Source organism: Chanodichthys erythropterus, chromosome 6, assembly GCF_024489055.1.
Source record: "Chanodichthys erythropterus isolate Z2021 chromosome 6, ASM2448905v1, whole genome shotgun sequence".
Taxonomy (NCBI): Eukaryota; Metazoa; Chordata; class Actinopteri; order Cypriniformes; family Xenocyprididae; genus Chanodichthys; species Chanodichthys erythropterus.
Genome location: NC_090226.1, coordinates 17,530,474 through 17,549,540, shown reverse-complemented (window position 1 = coordinate 17,549,540; position 19,067 = coordinate 17,530,474). Strand labels below are relative to the sequence as shown.

General features: G+C 38.2%; 1 protein-coding gene across 5 annotated transcripts; it reads right to left on the bottom strand.

The window, feature by feature from the left end:
• Positions 1 to 24: 24 nt before the first annotated feature.
• Positions 25 to 11,257, bottom strand: qrich1 (glutamine-rich 1). Of its 5 annotated transcripts, none has more exons than XM_067388318.1 (13): positions 10,652 to 10,800; positions 9,586 to 9,862; positions 9,414 to 9,494; positions 8,959 to 9,006; positions 7,326 to 7,463; positions 6,530 to 7,246; positions 6,200 to 6,359; positions 4,385 to 4,539; positions 4,170 to 4,284; positions 3,981 to 4,089; positions 3,750 to 3,901; positions 995 to 1,085; positions 25 to 906 (listed from the first exon to the last, which is right to left on the bottom strand). In XM_067388318.1, the coding sequence occupies exons 2-13, from the start codon at positions 9,832 to 9,834 to the stop codon at positions 717 to 719; spliced, it is 2,205 nt and encodes a 734-aa protein (XP_067244419.1). In that variant the 5' UTR covers positions 9,835 to 9,862; positions 10,652 to 10,800; the 3' UTR covers positions 25 to 716. The 5 variants fall into 5 exon arrangements, with proteins under 5 accessions (XP_067244419.1, XP_067244418.1, XP_067244420.1 ...); XM_067388317.1 differs by lacking the exon at positions 10,652 to 10,800 and adding an exon at positions 11,077 to 11,257 and having other exon boundaries at positions 27 to 906; XM_067388319.1 differs by lacking the exon at positions 10,652 to 10,800 and adding an exon at positions 11,077 to 11,257 and having other exon boundaries at positions 27 to 906; positions 9,420 to 9,494.
• Positions 11,258 to 19,067: the final 7,810 nt, after the last annotated feature.

The following is a 19,067-nucleotide window of genomic DNA, read 5'->3' as shown; positions in this document are numbered from 1 at the left end:
AAAGGGTCAAAGACGACACATACAGGTAATTCACTGTACAAAAAAGCATGTTTGAAAAGACAGGCTTCGATTCTCCAGCACCACTATAATATCAATACATATCAGGTTACCATAGATGCATGTATATATATAAAAAAAATAAAAACAGAACCAAAAATTCTTCATGTATAATACACTCCTCAGGTACGTGAACTCTGCTACTGCAAGCTCCTGGGGGTGAGCGGGGGTTATGTTAGGCATTACAGATCAATGAGGCCATGTTTTTAAATGTATATTCACCTGACAATCACATGGTATTCCAGTCCACTGCCAATAACGACTTCAGTTTAGCCTGCGGTCTTAAAAAACACCAGATCCTTACAGAAAATAAACAGAGAGAGAAGACAGTGTGAAGACAGATGGAGCGTAACATACATGGCAGAAAGAGAAAATGCACACATCAAGGGATCTGGGCAAATACGTTTCAATGGCCATTAGGCGAACAAACAGAAGTAGGTTCCTGTATCTAAAACAAAAAAAGGCCCGTATGTATGTCCAGTTCATTGAAAACCCCTCTTGAACCTCTCGCTTTCCTTTTAATCATGAATGAATATAAGGAGAGGCTGCAGAGGCAACTTGATTCAGTCTCTTTGAAAAAAGGAGATGATGATGGCAAGATGGAGAAAGCTGCTCTCTCTTATTCCATCTTGATTTCTTTTCTTTGCCCTCATCTTGTCTCAGTGTACATTGGCCTGCGCAATGGATATTATCTCCTGGATTTCCCGCACCATCATGATGCGTGTTAGCATGTGCTCCAGTTGCTCGCTCGTGATTGGCTGAGTGGAGTACCAAATAGGGCTGTTCGGTGCCACAACTGGCTCTGGCGTCAGGTAATACGTGTCATTACGACCCTTGGCAGTCTGAGGGCTGAGGACAGACAATAAAAAAAATGAGGGAGAGGCAGAAAAGGAAAGTTATTTTATAATATACATATTTGATAAAATCAGTGGCTCACCATTTGAAGAGGTAAAAGTCATAGAGTTTGATAGGACAACGCAGCGGGTTCTCTGGGTCCTCAGCCTGTTCTGCGTACATGTCATCTGTCACTAGAACCAAAAAAAAGATGATATTTATAACTTTCCAGAGTTTTTGACCAATAAACTTTTCCAGTTGTTCACAGAACAATAACACAAAAGTATTTCTAATGTCTTCAGTTATAATACAGGCATAATTTAGAAATTTCCATGACCAGGGCTGGATTTTTTTTTTTGTTACCAGTTACTATTGATACTAGCGGTGTAACGGTACATGTATTCATCCCGAACCGTATGGTACAGACGTCACGGTTTGGTTCATGCAGTAAGACGACGAATACAGTCAGTCACAGACGATCTATACTCCAATCCAGAAGGGGGTGTGCACGGTAATGCAACACTGTTTGCTACAACAGGAAAAAGAGCAGAAGAAGAACGGCGCATATGCGAATGACCTCTAAATGCATGCATCGAATAAGTCTTTCTGTGCTCACGGACAAAGGAGTATACTTTGGAAGGCTCGTGCTTCGAAATGTGTGCAAAACGTAGCGGTACACTGAAAATTAAGTATAGAATGGTTGGGCTAAAACTTTGAATGTTTAAATATAATTTAAGTGGAGCAAATAGTAACACTCCTAATGCACACATTTTATTTTCCATTATTCTGTTTATTTTGTACTTTTATAACATGAGATGCTTTTCATTTTTGTAGCCGATTGTGACCAAACTCTTTCTGTTTTTTAATCAGCCCTGCAAAAAAAAAATATGACCAATTCAACAGTGCATTACTGTTTACTACTTAGTGCTTCATACACTTAAGGAGGCTGTACTGCACCAACTAGGGGACTAAATGCCACTAGGTGGAACAAACTGATTTGCACTACTGTGTTCAAAATAAATGAAAAGAAACCTTGTATTGTGGATTTGATGCTTAACATGCATATTACAAAGACATTGGCTGTTTATTAGTACTTATAAAGATATTAATGCCTTATTCTGCATGATCATATTCTACATCCCATAATCCTACCCAATACCTAAACTTAACCTTAATAAGCAGTAATTAGGGGTTTGAGGCAGAAGTTAATAGTTAGTTACTAATGAGAGTTGGACCCTAAAACTAAAGTGACCATTTTTGCTATTGTACTGAAAGGTGACCCCAAAACCGAGGTTTGTACTGAACCATGACTTCTGTGTACCGTTACACCCCTAATAGATACAGCTGTAGTATTACATAGAGTTGTCAAAAGTACAAACTTTTAAAAAATATTGGGTCTCATTCATGAAAAACGAGCAGAACGAATTTTTGTGTAAATCGTGTGTAAAGTGGTTCTGGCGTAATTTTCGGATTCATTAAAATGTTCGTATTTTCCAAATGTTAGTTGGTATGAAAGAAATCTACACCTGCTCCCAGCCACGCGTAAATAGTGTGTTTAACATCCGACCGTTTTGCTCCTTAATAAGCCTGCATTTTAATTCATCTTAATAAGGTACATTAGACAGCATTTTGAAAAAATATTATTTATAGTAATTACATACGTTTTTTCTTTTTACTTTTATTCTGAGAGCCAGTAATAGCATCTGCAAACGGAGCACTTTAATCAAATAATGAATTGATTTCAATAGGGCTGGGCAAACTAATGGCCCCTTAATTGTCATGGAAATTGTTTCCTATAAAATGGCCAAAATCCTTCGTTTGGTGTCATAATATGATGCCCATATATAGTTGTCAGTCGGATTTAATGGGCGGGATTTATGGTAATTGAGAATGAGCGTGCACGTGCGTCCCATTTACGACTGATTGGAATTCATTAACACGCACACACATTTCACTATCACTTCTGACGTTTACGAAGTATTTGTGAATTAGGAGAACAGTTTTCGGGAAGGTCTCTTTACGCGCAAATCACATATTTACTCGTATATTTACGAATGTTTCATGAATGAGACCCATTGAGCGGATTCGTAAACACCTCTGATTGGCCACTGTTCACGCGCTCATCGGATACGTCTGTGATTGGCTACAATGATCAACGCTTCAAAAACGTTGTAAATAGTCATCAGTGAAACTCTTCACTGAGTGCTTACACAGATGTGTTGAAAGCAGGCGTCTATCGCGAACCGGTCCACTGATAGTCGCCTGCTTTGAAATGCTCCTGCTTTCGAATTCAAACACTTCCTTGTGCTTTCAAACACTCCCATGCCTTGATCACTGTAGCCGATCACAGACATATCCGATTAGCGCATCAACACAATGGCAAATCAGAGGTATTTATGAATCCGCTCAACAGCGCTCAAAGCGTCATATTTTAAAAATTTCAGTACCTATGGTAGCAAAGTCGGTACTTTTGACAACTAGTATTACACCCATATTGGTTGATCAATGTTAATTATAACTTTGGAAACATTTTAACATTACGCAGCACAACTGTTATCAACATTGATAATGAAAAGAAATGTTTCTTGAGCAGCAAATCAGCATATTAGAATGATTTCTGAAAGATCATGTGACACTGAAGACTGGAGTAATGATATCACAGGGATAAATTACAATTTGACATATTGAAACAGAAAACAATAGTGAGCATTATAGGAAACTACTTTCAAAAACCATTTTCAAAACAAAAGGATTCTTACTGATCCCAAACTTTTAAACAGTAGTGTACACAATACGTAAGTGTAAAGTTTATATTTATCTTGAAACGTGACAACATCCAGCCTTATATAATGGCTAACCTTTCTGTCCAACATGGTGGGGCCCGACTCCTTTCAGGTAGCGGATGCTGGTACTCTTGTCTTTAGGGTTGGTGGGGTTCTTCTTAGTGTGTCTGAGCACTTTGGAGAAGGCCACTTTCATATGCTGCTCAACTGTAGTCAAGTGAAAGTACCTGTGCAGAGGCAACATTTTAAACCCCGGAGCACTCACTGCCACAATCTTTAAAGAATTGAGAATGAAAAGAGGCTCACTTGGTGTTGAAGTACATCAGTGTAGTAAGAAGAGTGGATGGAGAATGAGCTCCAAGCTGCTTACACTCCCACAGCATCTCCTCGGTCACATGACTTGGGATAATATAGCCTGGCAAATACAATGACAATCAACATACACTACACAAGACTCCAAAGTAGATCATTTCAATACACATACATACTACTTACCAAGAGGGTGAACACTGGGCCTCCACTCCTCGAGAATTTTGTGTAAACACTGACAAAACCGGCTGTAGTACTGATCAGAGAAAATGTCGTCTACCCTACCATTCTCAAACATGTACTGTACAAATACAAGAAAACGAAATCAGCTTATGCAAACAAAAGATCCAACAAACAGTAGAACCAAAAGAAGGCATTACGTAAGGAGAAATAGGACATACTTTCTGTATACATAAAAATACATAGTATAGTGAATCAGGCTCAAATGGCTCCCCCTCCAGCCCACGAGCCTCTTGGGTCATCAGGGACAGAGCCAAGTTCAACTCGCCCACTGAACTTGACACAAGATCGTCCTGGAAGCGCAGTGGCTGTCGACCTGCAGAGACAGATATTAATAAACATCACAAAAGGCTTGACAAAAATAGTTCAGTTTTGACCATGGACTCGACATGTTTAAGGGAATTAAATTTAAGACCTTTAAAGACTTAAATAGATTTATAAAAAAAAAAAAACAAGCAATTTTGTGACAAAAGAAATATATTATCCACTACTGTTCAAAAGTTTGGGTTCAGTAAGATTTGTTTTAATGTTGTTGAATGTTGAAAACAGTTGTGATGCTTAACATTTTTGTGGAAACCGCCTTTATTTATTATATATACAGCATTTATTTGAAATCTTTCGTAACATTCTAAATGTCTTTACTGTCACTTTTGGTCAATTTATTGCATCCTTGCAAAAAAAACAAACAAAAAAAAAAAAACATTAATTTCTCTTTCTACTCTTTAAAAATTATATGTTTTCAAGTTACAGTTTTTAGCTGTATTTATTCATGAAAGAATTACACCAAAACAGCAAATAACATTTTTTACAAGTTTACCTTTATATACTTTTCAAGATATAAGATATTAAATAGTGACTGTAAAACATTCTTTAAAAAATGTAATACATTTTAAACGGATGTATTAACACTCTAGTGACCATGCAGAATTAAAGTGCCCCTATTATGAATTTTTGAAAATTACCTTTCATGCAGTGTCACCTGAGTCTATTAATGCATATTGTCTGTCGTTCTTACTACTCTGAATAATGATAAAGAATGGAGCAAGATGTTTTACAAACTTTAATGTTGCATTAGTCATTCACGGTAGTGCTCGACTAGCATATGCACTGTTAATAATATAGTTTCCATGACACCACAATAAATTGGAAATATACACATCAGTTTGTTGATGAACATACACAATGCTGATGGTGAGGAATTACAGTTGCAACATCTTATGATGAACGTCAAACTGAGTAGAATATCGCTGAGAAACGTCCTGCTGAAGGTTCGGGTCGATTAACTAGTTCTTCCAATATTTCATCATTGCGCTCGGATCGATATGGTAAAATCAATGCCATTGTTACCGTCTTTACAGTGTGTACAGCTGCTGAGATTTAGGAAGCTCCGGAGCTGAACCAGTTATGATAATGGGCGTTTTGCTTCCGACACGTGCTGTAAGAAATAGACCAATCACAACAGACTGGGCCGTCTGGCCAATCGGAGCAGAGCAGGCTCACAGAAAGGAGGGATTTAAAGAGACTGAATCATCCGACAAGTCGTTTAAGAATCATTTAAAAATGTGGTGATGTGCAATTTATATTATGAGAAAATGAAAGTGTTTTTGACCTTTGATGCATGTAAACCTGTTGTAGGAGACCTCCTAAACAGAATTAGGAACCTTCCAAATAGCATAATAGGGGCACCTTAAAACACTTAAGAACTACCAATACTAAAACTGACAAACAAACAAATATATAAATAAAGTAGTACCAACTACTGACTCAATTCTGTACCCAAGTGCAGACTGGAAGCTGCTTTTGAATACTTACAAGTGCACGCGCACACAAAATTGAGAAATTTTCGAAGGCTGTTGCTTTATTTTACCATGAAATTTCACTCATATTGCTATCAACTACTGAAATTTTAGTATAGTGCCAACCTTATATTGAGTGGCGGTATATAAAAAGAGAGGTAGAGACAGAAACAAACTCACGTCCAATAGGTGCCAGCTTATTTTGTTCATTCTTGTCCAGCTCATCATTTTTGCGCTGAACCCAAAGCCTCCACACCTCCAGTCCTTCCTCAGGCTTCAGCGTATTTGGGAGGACCAGCTCAGGAGGAGGTTCCACTTGTGGTTCCGCCTCTGTCTGCGCCTGATAAACACAGAACATCATCATTGACACATTACTATGCCAAAGAAGTGATGCTAAATTTTCACTACAGTTAAATGCACATCACCTGCTAAAAAAATCCAAAATTACTTAAGATGGCATGGAAGCTATGAATACTCAAGCATGCAGGATTCCTCCTAGAATATATTCACCTGCAGGTGGAGCTGTTGTTCCTGAGCCTCCCCATCCTGTATGTGCTGCTGCTGCTGCTGCGGATCCCATATATGAAGGGCCTGTGTTGTCCCAGTGTAAGCGCCCCCTACAGTCTGCACTGCTACAGGGATGTGAATGTTTCCATTCATAAACTGTGCTGGGAACAGCGAATGTACAACTTCCTCCTGAGTGGTCACTCCTGAGCCAGACACCGGAACAGCCACTGCCCCGGCAGCCTGAGACGCACCAATTACCATCTTGTCTTTGTCTTTATCGGTAGGTGAGGCCTGTACCTGCACGGTGCTGTAGGCCTCCTGAGGGATGGCGATGTGGGCCACGCCTTGCTGCTGTGGGGCTGAGTACACGGGTATGGTCCAGGTCTCACCCGCTGGGCCTGTGATGGTACCAGTGGCACTGTAGAGATGAGTGCTATCAACGGTCAGCAGATCTGGTCGAAGTGACAAGTAGCCCTGCTGTTGGCCCTGTGGGATGGCCAGTACAGTAGCCAGCTGCTGCCCTTGAGGAAGCGAGTAGGACACAACTGTTGGGACGTCTACCTTGCGTTTCTTTGCAGGCTGGAGGACAGCAGGTGAGGCTCCAGGTCGTCTCTCTGCCTCCCTAGGGGAGCCCTGCTGCTGAGGGGGGGACAGAGCCTCCACAGTTTGAATCTGAATCTGCTGACCTCCGGCAACTGCTGCCACCAGCTGAGCCTGGATCTGAGAGACATACGCAGGTTACGATATGAATCTAAAATACATAAACTGTAGAAGCTGATCATCTATTTGTGTGCATTACCTGTTGTTGTTGTTCCTCTGTAAGTTCCCCCTGTTGTACCAGCTGTGTTGTGGTAACTCCTTGTAGCTGCTGTTGGGTGGGAGACGCCACCTGAAGTACCTGACCAACTGTCTGACCCTGCTCACCCTGGATCTGCACCTGCCAATGGGGAGATGGAGAGGTATTTACAGAAGGGTACCACAAAATGGCCCAATGGCCTGAAGTAAGGTGTTTTGTCATGTACGTCATTGTTTTCCTGAAAAATTTGCACACTGGTGTGTATTTTCTTTTTGTAAATGGAATGGACATGTGCCAGTATACGGTAATACGATATTTCACAATAATGAAAATGCGTGATATTGTTATAGTGAGCACTTCAAAATACCACAAATAATTATTTATTATGAATTATTCAGATTTTTAGAATGCATTTTAAGAACACTTTACCTATCAACCGTTTAAAATGCACAACACTGCTGTATGCTGCATCAAAGAGGCACTCGCACTGATGTAAACAAGGAGACGCTCTGAATGAAAGTGCACGTTCACTCTCTGACAGCAGATGGCGCTGATGCAACAGGAGAAATGCAGCGGTTACCCCCCCAAAACACTTCAGCTGCTACAGTATTTAAATGTTTTAAACAGCCAATCAGATGTTCTAATTCTTTACTGTTCAGTCACACTTTACAATAAAACTCCATTATTCAACATTATTTAATTCATGAGTTAACAAACTGACAATGAAAAATACTTCTAGAACATTAATCTTAATTTCAACATTTAATAACACATTTTTAAAATCAAGTCATTACTGTATTATTTAAATGGACCTGAGCTAACATGAAATAAGTTGTATTTTTAACTGTAACAACTGTAGCTATTGCTCATTGTTAATGTTAGTTAATGCATTAACTAATGAGACCTTATTGTAAAGTAATACCATTTTTCTTTGTGATTCTTTTGCACTTTAATCTGTTTGAAAGGTTTGTTTACTTTATACATTTTTTGTGTATTGCTTTATTGTATTTATATGTTGAAAGTTCTTTTTGTTACATGTAGTATGACAAACTTTTTTCAACTCATTTCAATATGGTGATAATACCATATACCATGATAAAAGCTTCAACAATTATCTCAACATGAAAATTTGATACCGTCACATGCCTAAAAGGGAAAAAAAATATTTTTAATGATTTAGTGTTCAACTAATATTTCTTATCAATGTTTAAAATTTGTTGAGCTTAATTATATATATATATATATATATATAGAAACTGTGATACAAGTTTTTCAGGAATTTTTTTTTTTTTTTTTTTGAGGAATAGAAAATTCAGAAGAACAGCAAGGAACAGCATTTATTTGAAATTTTGTGTTTTAAACTTGTATTTGAAATTTGATTTTTTTTTGTAACATTTTAAATGGTTTTACTGTTACTTTTGATCAATTTATTGCATCCTTGCTGAATAAAAGTATTAAAAACATATTTTAAAGGGTTCATGAACTGCACTTTTAAAAATGTTATAATGTTCTTTGAGGTCCTCTTATAATGCCAGCAAGATTTTTTACAACAAAAACATCCTCATTTAGAAGTAAAAAGCTATTTTCTATCCTGTCTCTTATTTTGTTTTTTCATACATTCAACATCAATGCTTACCAAAACTGTTGGTGACCAACATTCTTCAAAACATCTTATTTTGTGTTCCTAACAAGAAAAGTTATACAGATTTGGAACAGCATGATGGTGATACAGAATTTTAATTCTTAGGTGAACCATCTCTTTAAAAGTCACCATGAAATCAAAATGAATTCTTATTTTTTATGGAATATTGCAGTATTTCTTATAAATGATTTATCTGTGCACATCGTTATTTTTTTAAGAAAAAAAAAAAAAAATTAAAATTGTACTTAAACATCTCTTCTCTTTTCATAACAATCAAGTCCCAACCTACACACTACTACTTGTTCGAGAAGCCGTTTCACTCTGATATACGTCACAATAGGGAAGAAAAGACTAGCACGACTTTAATCCAACAACGTCAGTTTGCCTGGCAAACTTTGTATAACTGCCCTGTAGATAAGATGCACAAAAACAGAATGACAGAGTCAAACCTGTACTTGGATCTGCTGTTCAGAAGCTTGATGCACAGCTGCAGCCAGCTGGGGGGAGATCTGTGTAGACGTCACCTGTACCTGCGCAAAGATTAAAAAAAATGTGACTACTTAGTTAACTTCTCAAGTAACAGCTAAAACAACAATAAAAAAAAAATGATTCTATTCATACCGGACATGCCAGCTCCAACAACGACCCTGCCACCTCTGTGCTGTCCGTGTAGATGCAGTTGGCACCCTGCTGGTACACCATAGTGGTGGTGGTGCCGCTGGTCTGCTGACTGAACTCCTGCAGCACCTCTGGGCCTTTGGAGGCCAGCGACTCCAGAAACTCTTTCATGCGGTGCTGAGGTATAGTGCGCGCCTTCTGCCGCACATACTCGTCGAACGAGATCGCACCGCCTTCAATGGGCTCATTCATGACAGGTCAATCCACCCTGCACAGGAGCCTGGAACACAAAAAAGGGGTATAAATATTAACACTACCAGTCAAAATTTGACAAAATTAATTTTTGTTTTGCATGATCTTCAAAGGACTAAATTAAAGCAATTATTATTCTTTGGAAAATTATAGTCATAATTAATGTGTTTTGACAGGTCATTTCTATGTATAGATTATTAATGTAAAAATTGTGCATACACACCTAGACTAACGGCTCAAAACCAACTATACACATACACGTGAAAAGCATATAGGCATTAAAAAAAATGTTAACAGGTAAAATTGCACTGCATCTTTTTGAATATGAAAAACAGTAATATAAGATCATTTGTATGGCTGCTATTTCTACATTGGCATATGACGTATCAACACAATCTCTGCACAATGCAGATCTAATTTCATTTTGTATAATGCACCAGCGGGCAATCCAGCCATAAACATTTGAAATCTGCATGTAGATATAACTGTATAAACTGGAGGCTAAAGGTGTTTCATGTGATTTAGTAGAGATGAAGAGCTCTGTGTATAAAGCATTCAGATAGAAACAGCCTATATAACCTTGCTGGACTTTGGACCCCCTCGAGCAAAATATAAATAGTTGTATTGAGGTTGTTTTCAAAATCACAAATCAAACCTCATTCTGAACGATCAAATATTACATTTTTTTTTAAAATTAGGAGACATGAGCAATAGGTAACATTATGTGATTGTAAAATAGGAGTGTTTATGGTCGCATACTGGACACCTCAATGCTTTTGCCTAGAAAATATGCTAGCATTAATGCTAAATCGCTAACCTTTGTCAAACGAAACTTCAAAATCAACAAAAAAGGTGCAAGAACTTGCATTACGATGTCGAATCGATTTATGATATGCTGCTGTGTGATATTAGCCATTATTCCCACAGTATATGCGGCAACGCGCGCACAGTTGAATGGCTAACGTGAGCTCGCGTGCTAATCATCCCATGCTACCTTAAATAAAAGCCAAAGCAATTTCCGCCAAAACACGCCGTTCAAAAAACAAAAACCCCACTAAAGCTCAACTAAATCTGACCATGCATATGTAAAGTCCGTTTGCTTTGCTATATCTCGTTATTTTTGCATTCAAACACATTTGTCTTTATTTAAGTGCTATTTATGTCGTGACGTGTGCTTATTCTGCTACACACATAAATGAAACAGTAAAATCCCCGATGCGGCCGAGTGCAGATATGTCCTACCGTATTGAAAAATACACAAACGCGCTGCTTGGACGGCTTGGATGGCTGTAAATGTTATTTTTTTAATAATGATGTTTGCGATAGAGCTGACGGAAGTAGGCCTGCTGTGACAGCGCTAGACCCCGGGCTGTCCTGTAGCGTGAAGGCGGGGACGGAATCGCAGCTCCCCCTTCCGGCTCCACTGCTGCCGCACGCACATTCACAATGCCATGAACGCGGAGCACAGTGTTGCCAGATCTGGCCAGATCACGAGGGGGAAACCCAAAATTTAACTAATATGCATAATAAGCAGAATTAAGAGGAAAATCAAGGGATACATTTATCGGGAACCCATATATGCTGCTCAATAATCAACTGAGAAATCAATAACTAATTTGTAACACAAAGATACACAGAAAAACAGAATGAATATTTTGATAATCAAAAGGTATGAAAATAATCTGATTAATAATAAAGTTAAGACAATAAAAAGATAAGATAAATAATCAAGTTAAAATATAATATTTAGTGAAAACGATAATAGAGAAATAATAAAAAGGTAATAAAATACTTGATAACTGCGTTTTAAAGGGTTAGTTCACCCAAAAATGAAATTAATGTAATTTATTACTCACCCTCATGCCGTTCCACACCCGTAAGACCTTTGTTCATTTTCAGAACACAAATTAAGATATTTTGGTTAAAATCCGATGGCTCCGTGAGGCCTCCATAGGGAGCAATAACATTTCCACTTTCAAGATCAATTAATGTACTAAAAGCATATTTAAATAAGTTCATGTGAGTACAGCGGTTCAATATTAATATTATAAAGCGACGAGAATATTTTTGGTGTTCCAAAAAAAAACAAAATAATGACTTATTTAGTGATGGCAGATTTCAAAACACTGCTTCAGGAAGCTTCGGAGCATAATGAATCAGCGTGTCAAATCATGATTCAGATAGCCAAACTGCTGAAATCACGTGACTTTGGCGATCCGAACAGCTTCGACATGCTGATTCATTATGCTCCGATGCTTTCTGAAGCAGTGTTTTGAAATCGGCCATCACTATATAAGTCGTTATTTTGTTTTTTGTAATATTAATATTGAATTACTGTACCACTGTACTCACATGAACTGATTTAAACATGTTTTTAGTATTTTAGTACCTTTATGGATCTTGAGAGTGGAAATGTCATTTCTCCCTCTGAAGGCCTCACGGAGCCATTGGATTTTAACTAAAATATCTTCATTTGTGTTCCGAAGATTAACGAAGGTCTTACAGGTGTTGAACGGCATGAGGGTGAGTAATAAATGACAGAATTTTCATTTTTGGGTGAACTAACCCTTTAATAAGCTTTTTCTAACAATGATGATAGGCCTAATAATAATAATTGCTGTTAGTAGTAGTAGTAATACCTATGTTGAGTATATACAGAACTGAATTCTGAACTAAACTAAGTATTATATTTTTAATTTGTTTATTTATGGTTATCTTTAGATTATCAATGATCTATTTACCATCACAATTCAATGTTTACTTGATTTACATATTCCCCTATTAATCTACTGATTTCTTAGTTGATTTCACAATTCTAAATTGATGTAACAATTTGTATAATGATTATTGTGTCAAGAGTATATTTCATAGATTCACTGTTGGTCACTTTATCATTCTACAGGGAGCCAAACACCTCAAAAACGCTGCTGTGTTCTGGAAATAAGTCCACAAACTCAATCAGGGACTGATAATTATAATGATTATGATAATTATATAAAATAATAATAATAATAATAAAAACCGTCAAAATCGCTTATAATTTAGCGGACATGGCAACACTGGTGCAGTGCACGGGTGCGCGCACTCGCTCCATATGGCACTTTATGTTAAACTGCTTCCCAAAACATACAGACCTATGTACGCTGTCCATTGCTATGCTCATGGTATAACTTATAGGCTACACCAATATGATGAAACTCATTATAAAGGCTGTTTGGTATTTTCAAACAGTAGTAAATTAGATGCTTTCCCCCCATGTGTTTGTTTTCCATACATTTTGTGGACCAACTGCTTATAATTGCATTGTAACTTACTTTCTTTTAGTAACGAGAGCAAGGTAACTAAAGGCAACAAAATAATTTTGAACGGATGTAATGCTTTATGATTACGTTGCGTATCAGAGCGAGTAAAAAAGTCATTCAGTATATGCCATTTCAGCGTGCTTGTGCCTTTAAGCGAAGCTTTATTCGCTCCAGTCCGCCTTAAAGTGCTAAGCATGTGTCTGTGAGGGCCTCCCCCTGATCGCCCTGCAAAAGCCTGCCTGACTGAGCTCTTAAGGTGGACCGGGTGAGATATACTGTATGTCGTATGTCAAATAACTGTTATGAGTTCAGAAAGAGTTAATTCCCACGGTCTCTCTCTTAACCCCACAATGACCCTGTCCTATAATTTGGATAAACATAACTCTTCACAATCCATAGAGCACATAAATATCAGAAAATATTTATCTTCAATATAGTGAAATCATAATTAGGTATAATTCCCTATCCTCATTCTTGCAAAGTGCTTTTGGGGATTATTGTGAAATTTTCGACTGATAATAGTTGAATAGATATTTTAATAAATATAAATAATTAGATTTTTTTGAAAGCATCACTCAAACTGTTCAAGCTATCCCAGTATATTGATGAAAAGACCTCAAGCCAATAATTTATACCAATATAATGCATTTTAAATTATTTTATTTTTATTTTCATGTTTTTATTTGCATATGATTCACATAGAACCTCCTTGGGGGAATATAATACTCATATAGCATTATTATTTTTACCTCAATATTATTTTTGCGATACAATATTATGTCAAATAATGTGCTTTAATTATTATGTGCATAAACTATTTTTACTTTAAAACGTTTTCAAGCCAGAAGAAGGTAAAATCCCTCTTCTCTATGTGGGTTTGTGTGTGAGTGTTTGACATATATTCAAATGAGATCTGGTTAAATCCACCATGTTGTCTCTACTGTGAGTAACACGTTAAGCCCCACATGGCAGGTTTGTATCAAGAACCAAGTGTTGGATGTTAGTCTAACGTGGTCGAACTGGCAAGGTGACTTACTGTATCAAATCAGTAAAACAGTTAGGTGTGATAGAATATTTCAGTGTAAATATTTCAGCGATGTGATGGGATTTTTCTTGTTGTTTGCTTTCATATGCTTTATAGGAACAGACTGGTTTAGTGAACTAATGGTCTTACCAAAATCCCTTATATTGAAGAGATTACCCTTACACATCTGTGATACCAGATAGGAACAGAATACAGAAAATTGAAAGAGGAAAGTGCCTGTATTTTTTGAAGACTACAGATATATATTTTATGACCCTGACTTGACATATTTCATTCAAATTTTACACTAACATTTCAAAGCTCCTGAGGTTTGTAGGTTATGTTGTCAGGATTGAGGATCAGAACCCTGTTCAAAGACGTAAGTTCAGCAGGACATCAACCAGATGGCAACAAGATTACAGTGAAACTCTGGTAGGCTGTACTATAAGCATCAGCAGAAAGATGCAGCAGTTTTAAGAAGACGACATTCAATGACGACTGCACCAGTAACACATCAAAGTATTCACATGTGAGAAATACTCAAAAGAACTGTGATTTTCACTTTACGGCTGACCTCAGGAACTTCAGGTAAGTGTTCAAAGGCTCCCATAAGGAATATTTGGAGTTTCTGTTTCACATCTAACAAATCTTTGCTGTTTGTTGCGTCACTGAAACTATAAGTTCATTACAGTTATACTATGTATTTTCTAATATAAAATATTTAATTTCAATATATGCACGGTATACAGAATGGATGGATATACTATATTTTAGGTAATTAAAGTCAATTTCAGTAACAGCCTTCACACCTAAACCTATGTAAACCTTTTCAAATTTCTGGTTCTTCAACTCTTAGCCCTTTTTAGTAGGTCATACCGTTCACTCTAGAATGCTACAAAGTTGTTTTGGAAATATTGTACAAACAAATCAAAAGTTATTGTACAATCAAATTTTTTACATACATTGTAAAACTGGATCTAAATTGTCAAACCGCACAATGCAGGAGCTTTAAGAAGCACCTGTTCAGCAACAATTAAAAAGTGATGGTACCGAATATGATTGTAGTACATTCCTGGTTTGGGACGTAAATTTGGACCAAACTCTCCAACTTTACATTATTTTTCACTATTTTCTTATCCTGTATGTACATCCTATAAATATCCAATATATTTATCCAGGTTTTGATTTGGTAAATGTTATACACTTTCACTTAAAAGTGTTGCTGCTTTTTAATCTATCCTATTCTGTCACCATTCAGCTCCTGGTACAGCGTTTGGAAATTAACAGGACAAAATGGCTTGGCTCTTCACTCAATTTTTGGACTGCCTCTTCTTCAGAAATCTGTCACTTCCCTTAGCTCTAACTCAACACAACCCTTAAACCACAACCTGAACATTCATGCAATTGATGGCTTTCCGAAAACTCTATCCACAAGAAATCATGAAAGCTGGATTGAGGAAAGAGTTGACAATAGGTTGTCCAAAGACTTGCTTTTACCTCTTTGGCCCAACTTCAGCATAAATGAGGGCTCTGGGGAAGGAAGTGGACTTCAACAGAGCCTTGAGGTTATGATGCCCTCTAGTGGTCCACTGGAGATGGACATGTTCATTCCAGAGAAAAAAGATATTGAGGTGGAAGAGTTTGGTGCTCACCATACCCTTCCAATTCCACAAAAACTTACCCAGAATATCGATGATGAAGATATAATTTTAGCTAACAATAACAGTGCCTCTGATGAAGCCACATCCACAATGGTTGTTCAGTTGACTACATCCACCCATACGCACATAAACCGCAATGATAGAATGAACAAAGACCAACCTTTGTTGTCAACCATCAAACCAATTACAGAGAAACACTCTACTGAAAACTCTCCAGTCAATGTGTATTTAGAGACATTTAATACAAATGTAGAGGAGAACAACAAAGAAAACATGAAGACTAATCAAGATACAAAGTTCATTGCATTCACACAGATCTTAAGCTCCATCACAAAGCCTGAAACATCAGGGCACAATGGCACACTTATGACGCAGTCTGGCTCCATCCAAGGGAATCTCATGGTGGGAGAGGAAAGTTATGTCCCCAGCCCTCCACCTGCAGCCACACCTCCATTAAAGACTGGTTAGTATTTATCTGTTTATCTAACAGTTTATCTGAGAGCTTTATTCTGTTAAATAGTGATGTTTTTAATAACCACTGCAATGTCAGTACTGGGAAAAAAACAGAGCAAGAAAGTCATCAAATCAAGGAAATAAATATTGATTATTTGTATGAATTTTAGGTATGGAGAGTCTTGAAGATACTACATTTGATTTATCTGTTGGGTCATCGCCTACTACATCATCAACTACATCTGTTTTGCAGGCAAAAAGCAGAGATTACTCAAAAAACAAAGGTAGTCATAAATATTGCCATTTTTTATTAAAACTGTACACACTTTTACACTCTTATTAGAGTGCAAACAACTTGTTGAGTGTTCTAAATATTCTCCATTTCCATCATAGATGACGAAAGGCCAAAATTGTTTGGAAGTTTGTTTGGACCACTAACAGAGAGTGACCCACCTAATGTCAAACGTACATGCATACTAGGCCCATGCATGGTCTCCACCGGTGGCAATGTGACCCGACTACAGTGGGACGATTTGAAACGGACACTAAGCTTTGCTTGGGAGCTCCATGTGTTTGGCTCAGCTGTACTGTTTCTGCTGGTGGTGGTTGCTGCAACTTTTGGAGTGATCAGTGGGGCTAGTATGCTCCATCCCTTTTGTCAAGCATTCACTCTTGCTAACATCCTGCTTCTGCTAACAGGTCTGCTTCGATTTGTACAGCTCATAATTGACCCGTATGGTACCAGAAATATTCTGCCTCGCCCTGCCCTCACTGCTTTGTATAACTTACCAGTTCCCTTATTGCTCTGGGCCCAAGCCACCTTGACACTTCTTGCTCTGAGGCAAGAAACATCTCCTCAGCGGCTTTCAGTGACTGGAGGACTGGCAGCACTGCACTGTATCTTCCTCCTGTTGGCTGACCTGCTATCCAAAACCTTGTTGCCAGCACTGCCATTAATGTTACAGACATTTACTGTTTGCTGGGGGTTACTGCTTTGTTTAGGAATCTTTTTCCAGTGTCTAAAGCAACTCTGCTCCTCCCACAGGTCCCCTCTGCCAAGGTGGAGTGGCCCCAAACGCTTAGAAAACAGTGTCAGGCGTGTGCTGTTGCTGTGTGCCCTCCTTGGGGTGTGGTCCTGCGCTCTGCAAATCTATAGTTTCCTCTGGCTGTATGGGTTACTTGGTGACTGGCGCAGATTTGGGTGGGGCTGGTGGATCGGGCAACTCTCGGCACGACTGCTTGAGCTGGCCTGGAGTTTATCTCTTCTACTTCTGGGGTCTAGGGTGTTCTGGAAACCACAAGGCAGTAAGCAGACAGCTAAGAGAGGATGGAAGGGGAAATGCTGGAGCAGGCTGTTGGACAGGTTACAAATGGGGCATTGGAGGAGCCCAGATAAGAACTGGGCTGAACTGTTGCCGAATAACTGGGAAGGTCACAGGCAGTCCCGTGCAAATGTCTGCCAGTCGGTGATCCGAAACCATGCAACTCCAGTGACCTCAATCATGACGGTGCATGACAATGTGGAAGTTATTGGAGAAGGCGTCCTGTACAGCAGCAGTTACAACCACCATGCATCTCCTCTGTGGACTAGTGGTGTGGAATGGCAAGAACATGAGTGCTTTCTCTCACTTATTGAGTTTGACCTTCATCCCCCTTCACCCATCAACCTCCATCACAGCATTGATAGCGCCCTCCATCATGCCCACTTACTTGGTGTAGGTACCATTTTCACTCCTTCTTCACCATCCTGGACCCAAAATGAGGGGTCAGGTGGACCACTATGCGATAATGTTTTGTCACCGACCTCTCCAGCTAACAAAGCCTATAGTTGGGCTTTAGATACTGTCTCGAGCCCTAACTCCACTGAGCATCTTGGGACTGCAGTACAACAGACTGAAGTGTCTATAGTTGAGCCCCTGGCTTCCTTGACTCCAGAGACCATTAGAAAAGTGTGGGAGAGAGATACGGCCATCCCAAGAGTCACTGTGGATGACGAGTGCATCAGCATAGCGAGTGGTGATGACGTCACTAGTCTTTGAACTACTAAAAAGTTTAGCACTTTAGCACTTTCCACATGCAAAATAGCAGATTTATGCATTTTTAAACAATGGACACAATAATCTATATTAAGTAATGTTATTCTTTTATTCTTACTGAATGGAGTTTAATGGAATGAATAGTCATTTTTAGAAGCTCTCTCTGTTTGACTGTGTATGTATATTCACGTGTCCCAAAATGTATGTACTGTGCTGCCTCTAAGTCTTGTTTTTACAAACTACATATTAATAAATAAAGTGATTGTTGTAACTTACTGACTATGAGCAAAGACACTAACCTCTGGTTTCACAGAAAAAGTCTAGTCCCAGTCTAAACTTCATATTTGAGCTGTTTTAACTGAAAGCAACATGCAGTGACATGTCTTAAAATATGTCAGTGCCATTTTTATTTTCTTAATGTTTTTTTTTTCTAAGGCACATTTATAAAAACTTCTTAAATGTCCTAATTGAACTAAGGCCTAAAACCAGGCCTAAATGTTATGCATTTTGGCATTGCTGGACTGGAGTAGTACGCTCGTATGCTGTTCCAAATTCAGCTCTTGTGTTAACTCTCAGCTTAATGAGGCACAGGTGAAAACAACAAGCTGATTGAGGAATAGATTTGATTGGCCAACCAGCATCAGCGAGTGATTCAAAAGTGAGTACAAATAGCATAGTTTGTCTCAATACACTTGTTAATCTTTATAGTCAAGGATCTTTCGTTAAATGTTTTTTTTGGCGTTTGCTTTGGTAGTAC

Bases quoted from the DNA above. Each gene is read 5' to 3' on its own strand.
- qrich1 (XM_067388317.1), bottom strand. From the start codon at position 9,834: ATGAATGAGCCCATTGAAGGCGGTGCGATCTCGTTCGACGAGTATGTG. The intron at 4,090-4,169 runs GTAAGTAGTATG...TGTATTTGCCAG, and splicing joins GCCCAGTGTTCACCCTCTTG to GCTATATTATCCCAAGTCAT. The intron at 1,086-3,749 runs GTTAGCCATTAT...TTTTGGTTCTAG, and splicing joins CCACCATGTTGGACAGAAAG to TGACAGATGACATGTACGCA.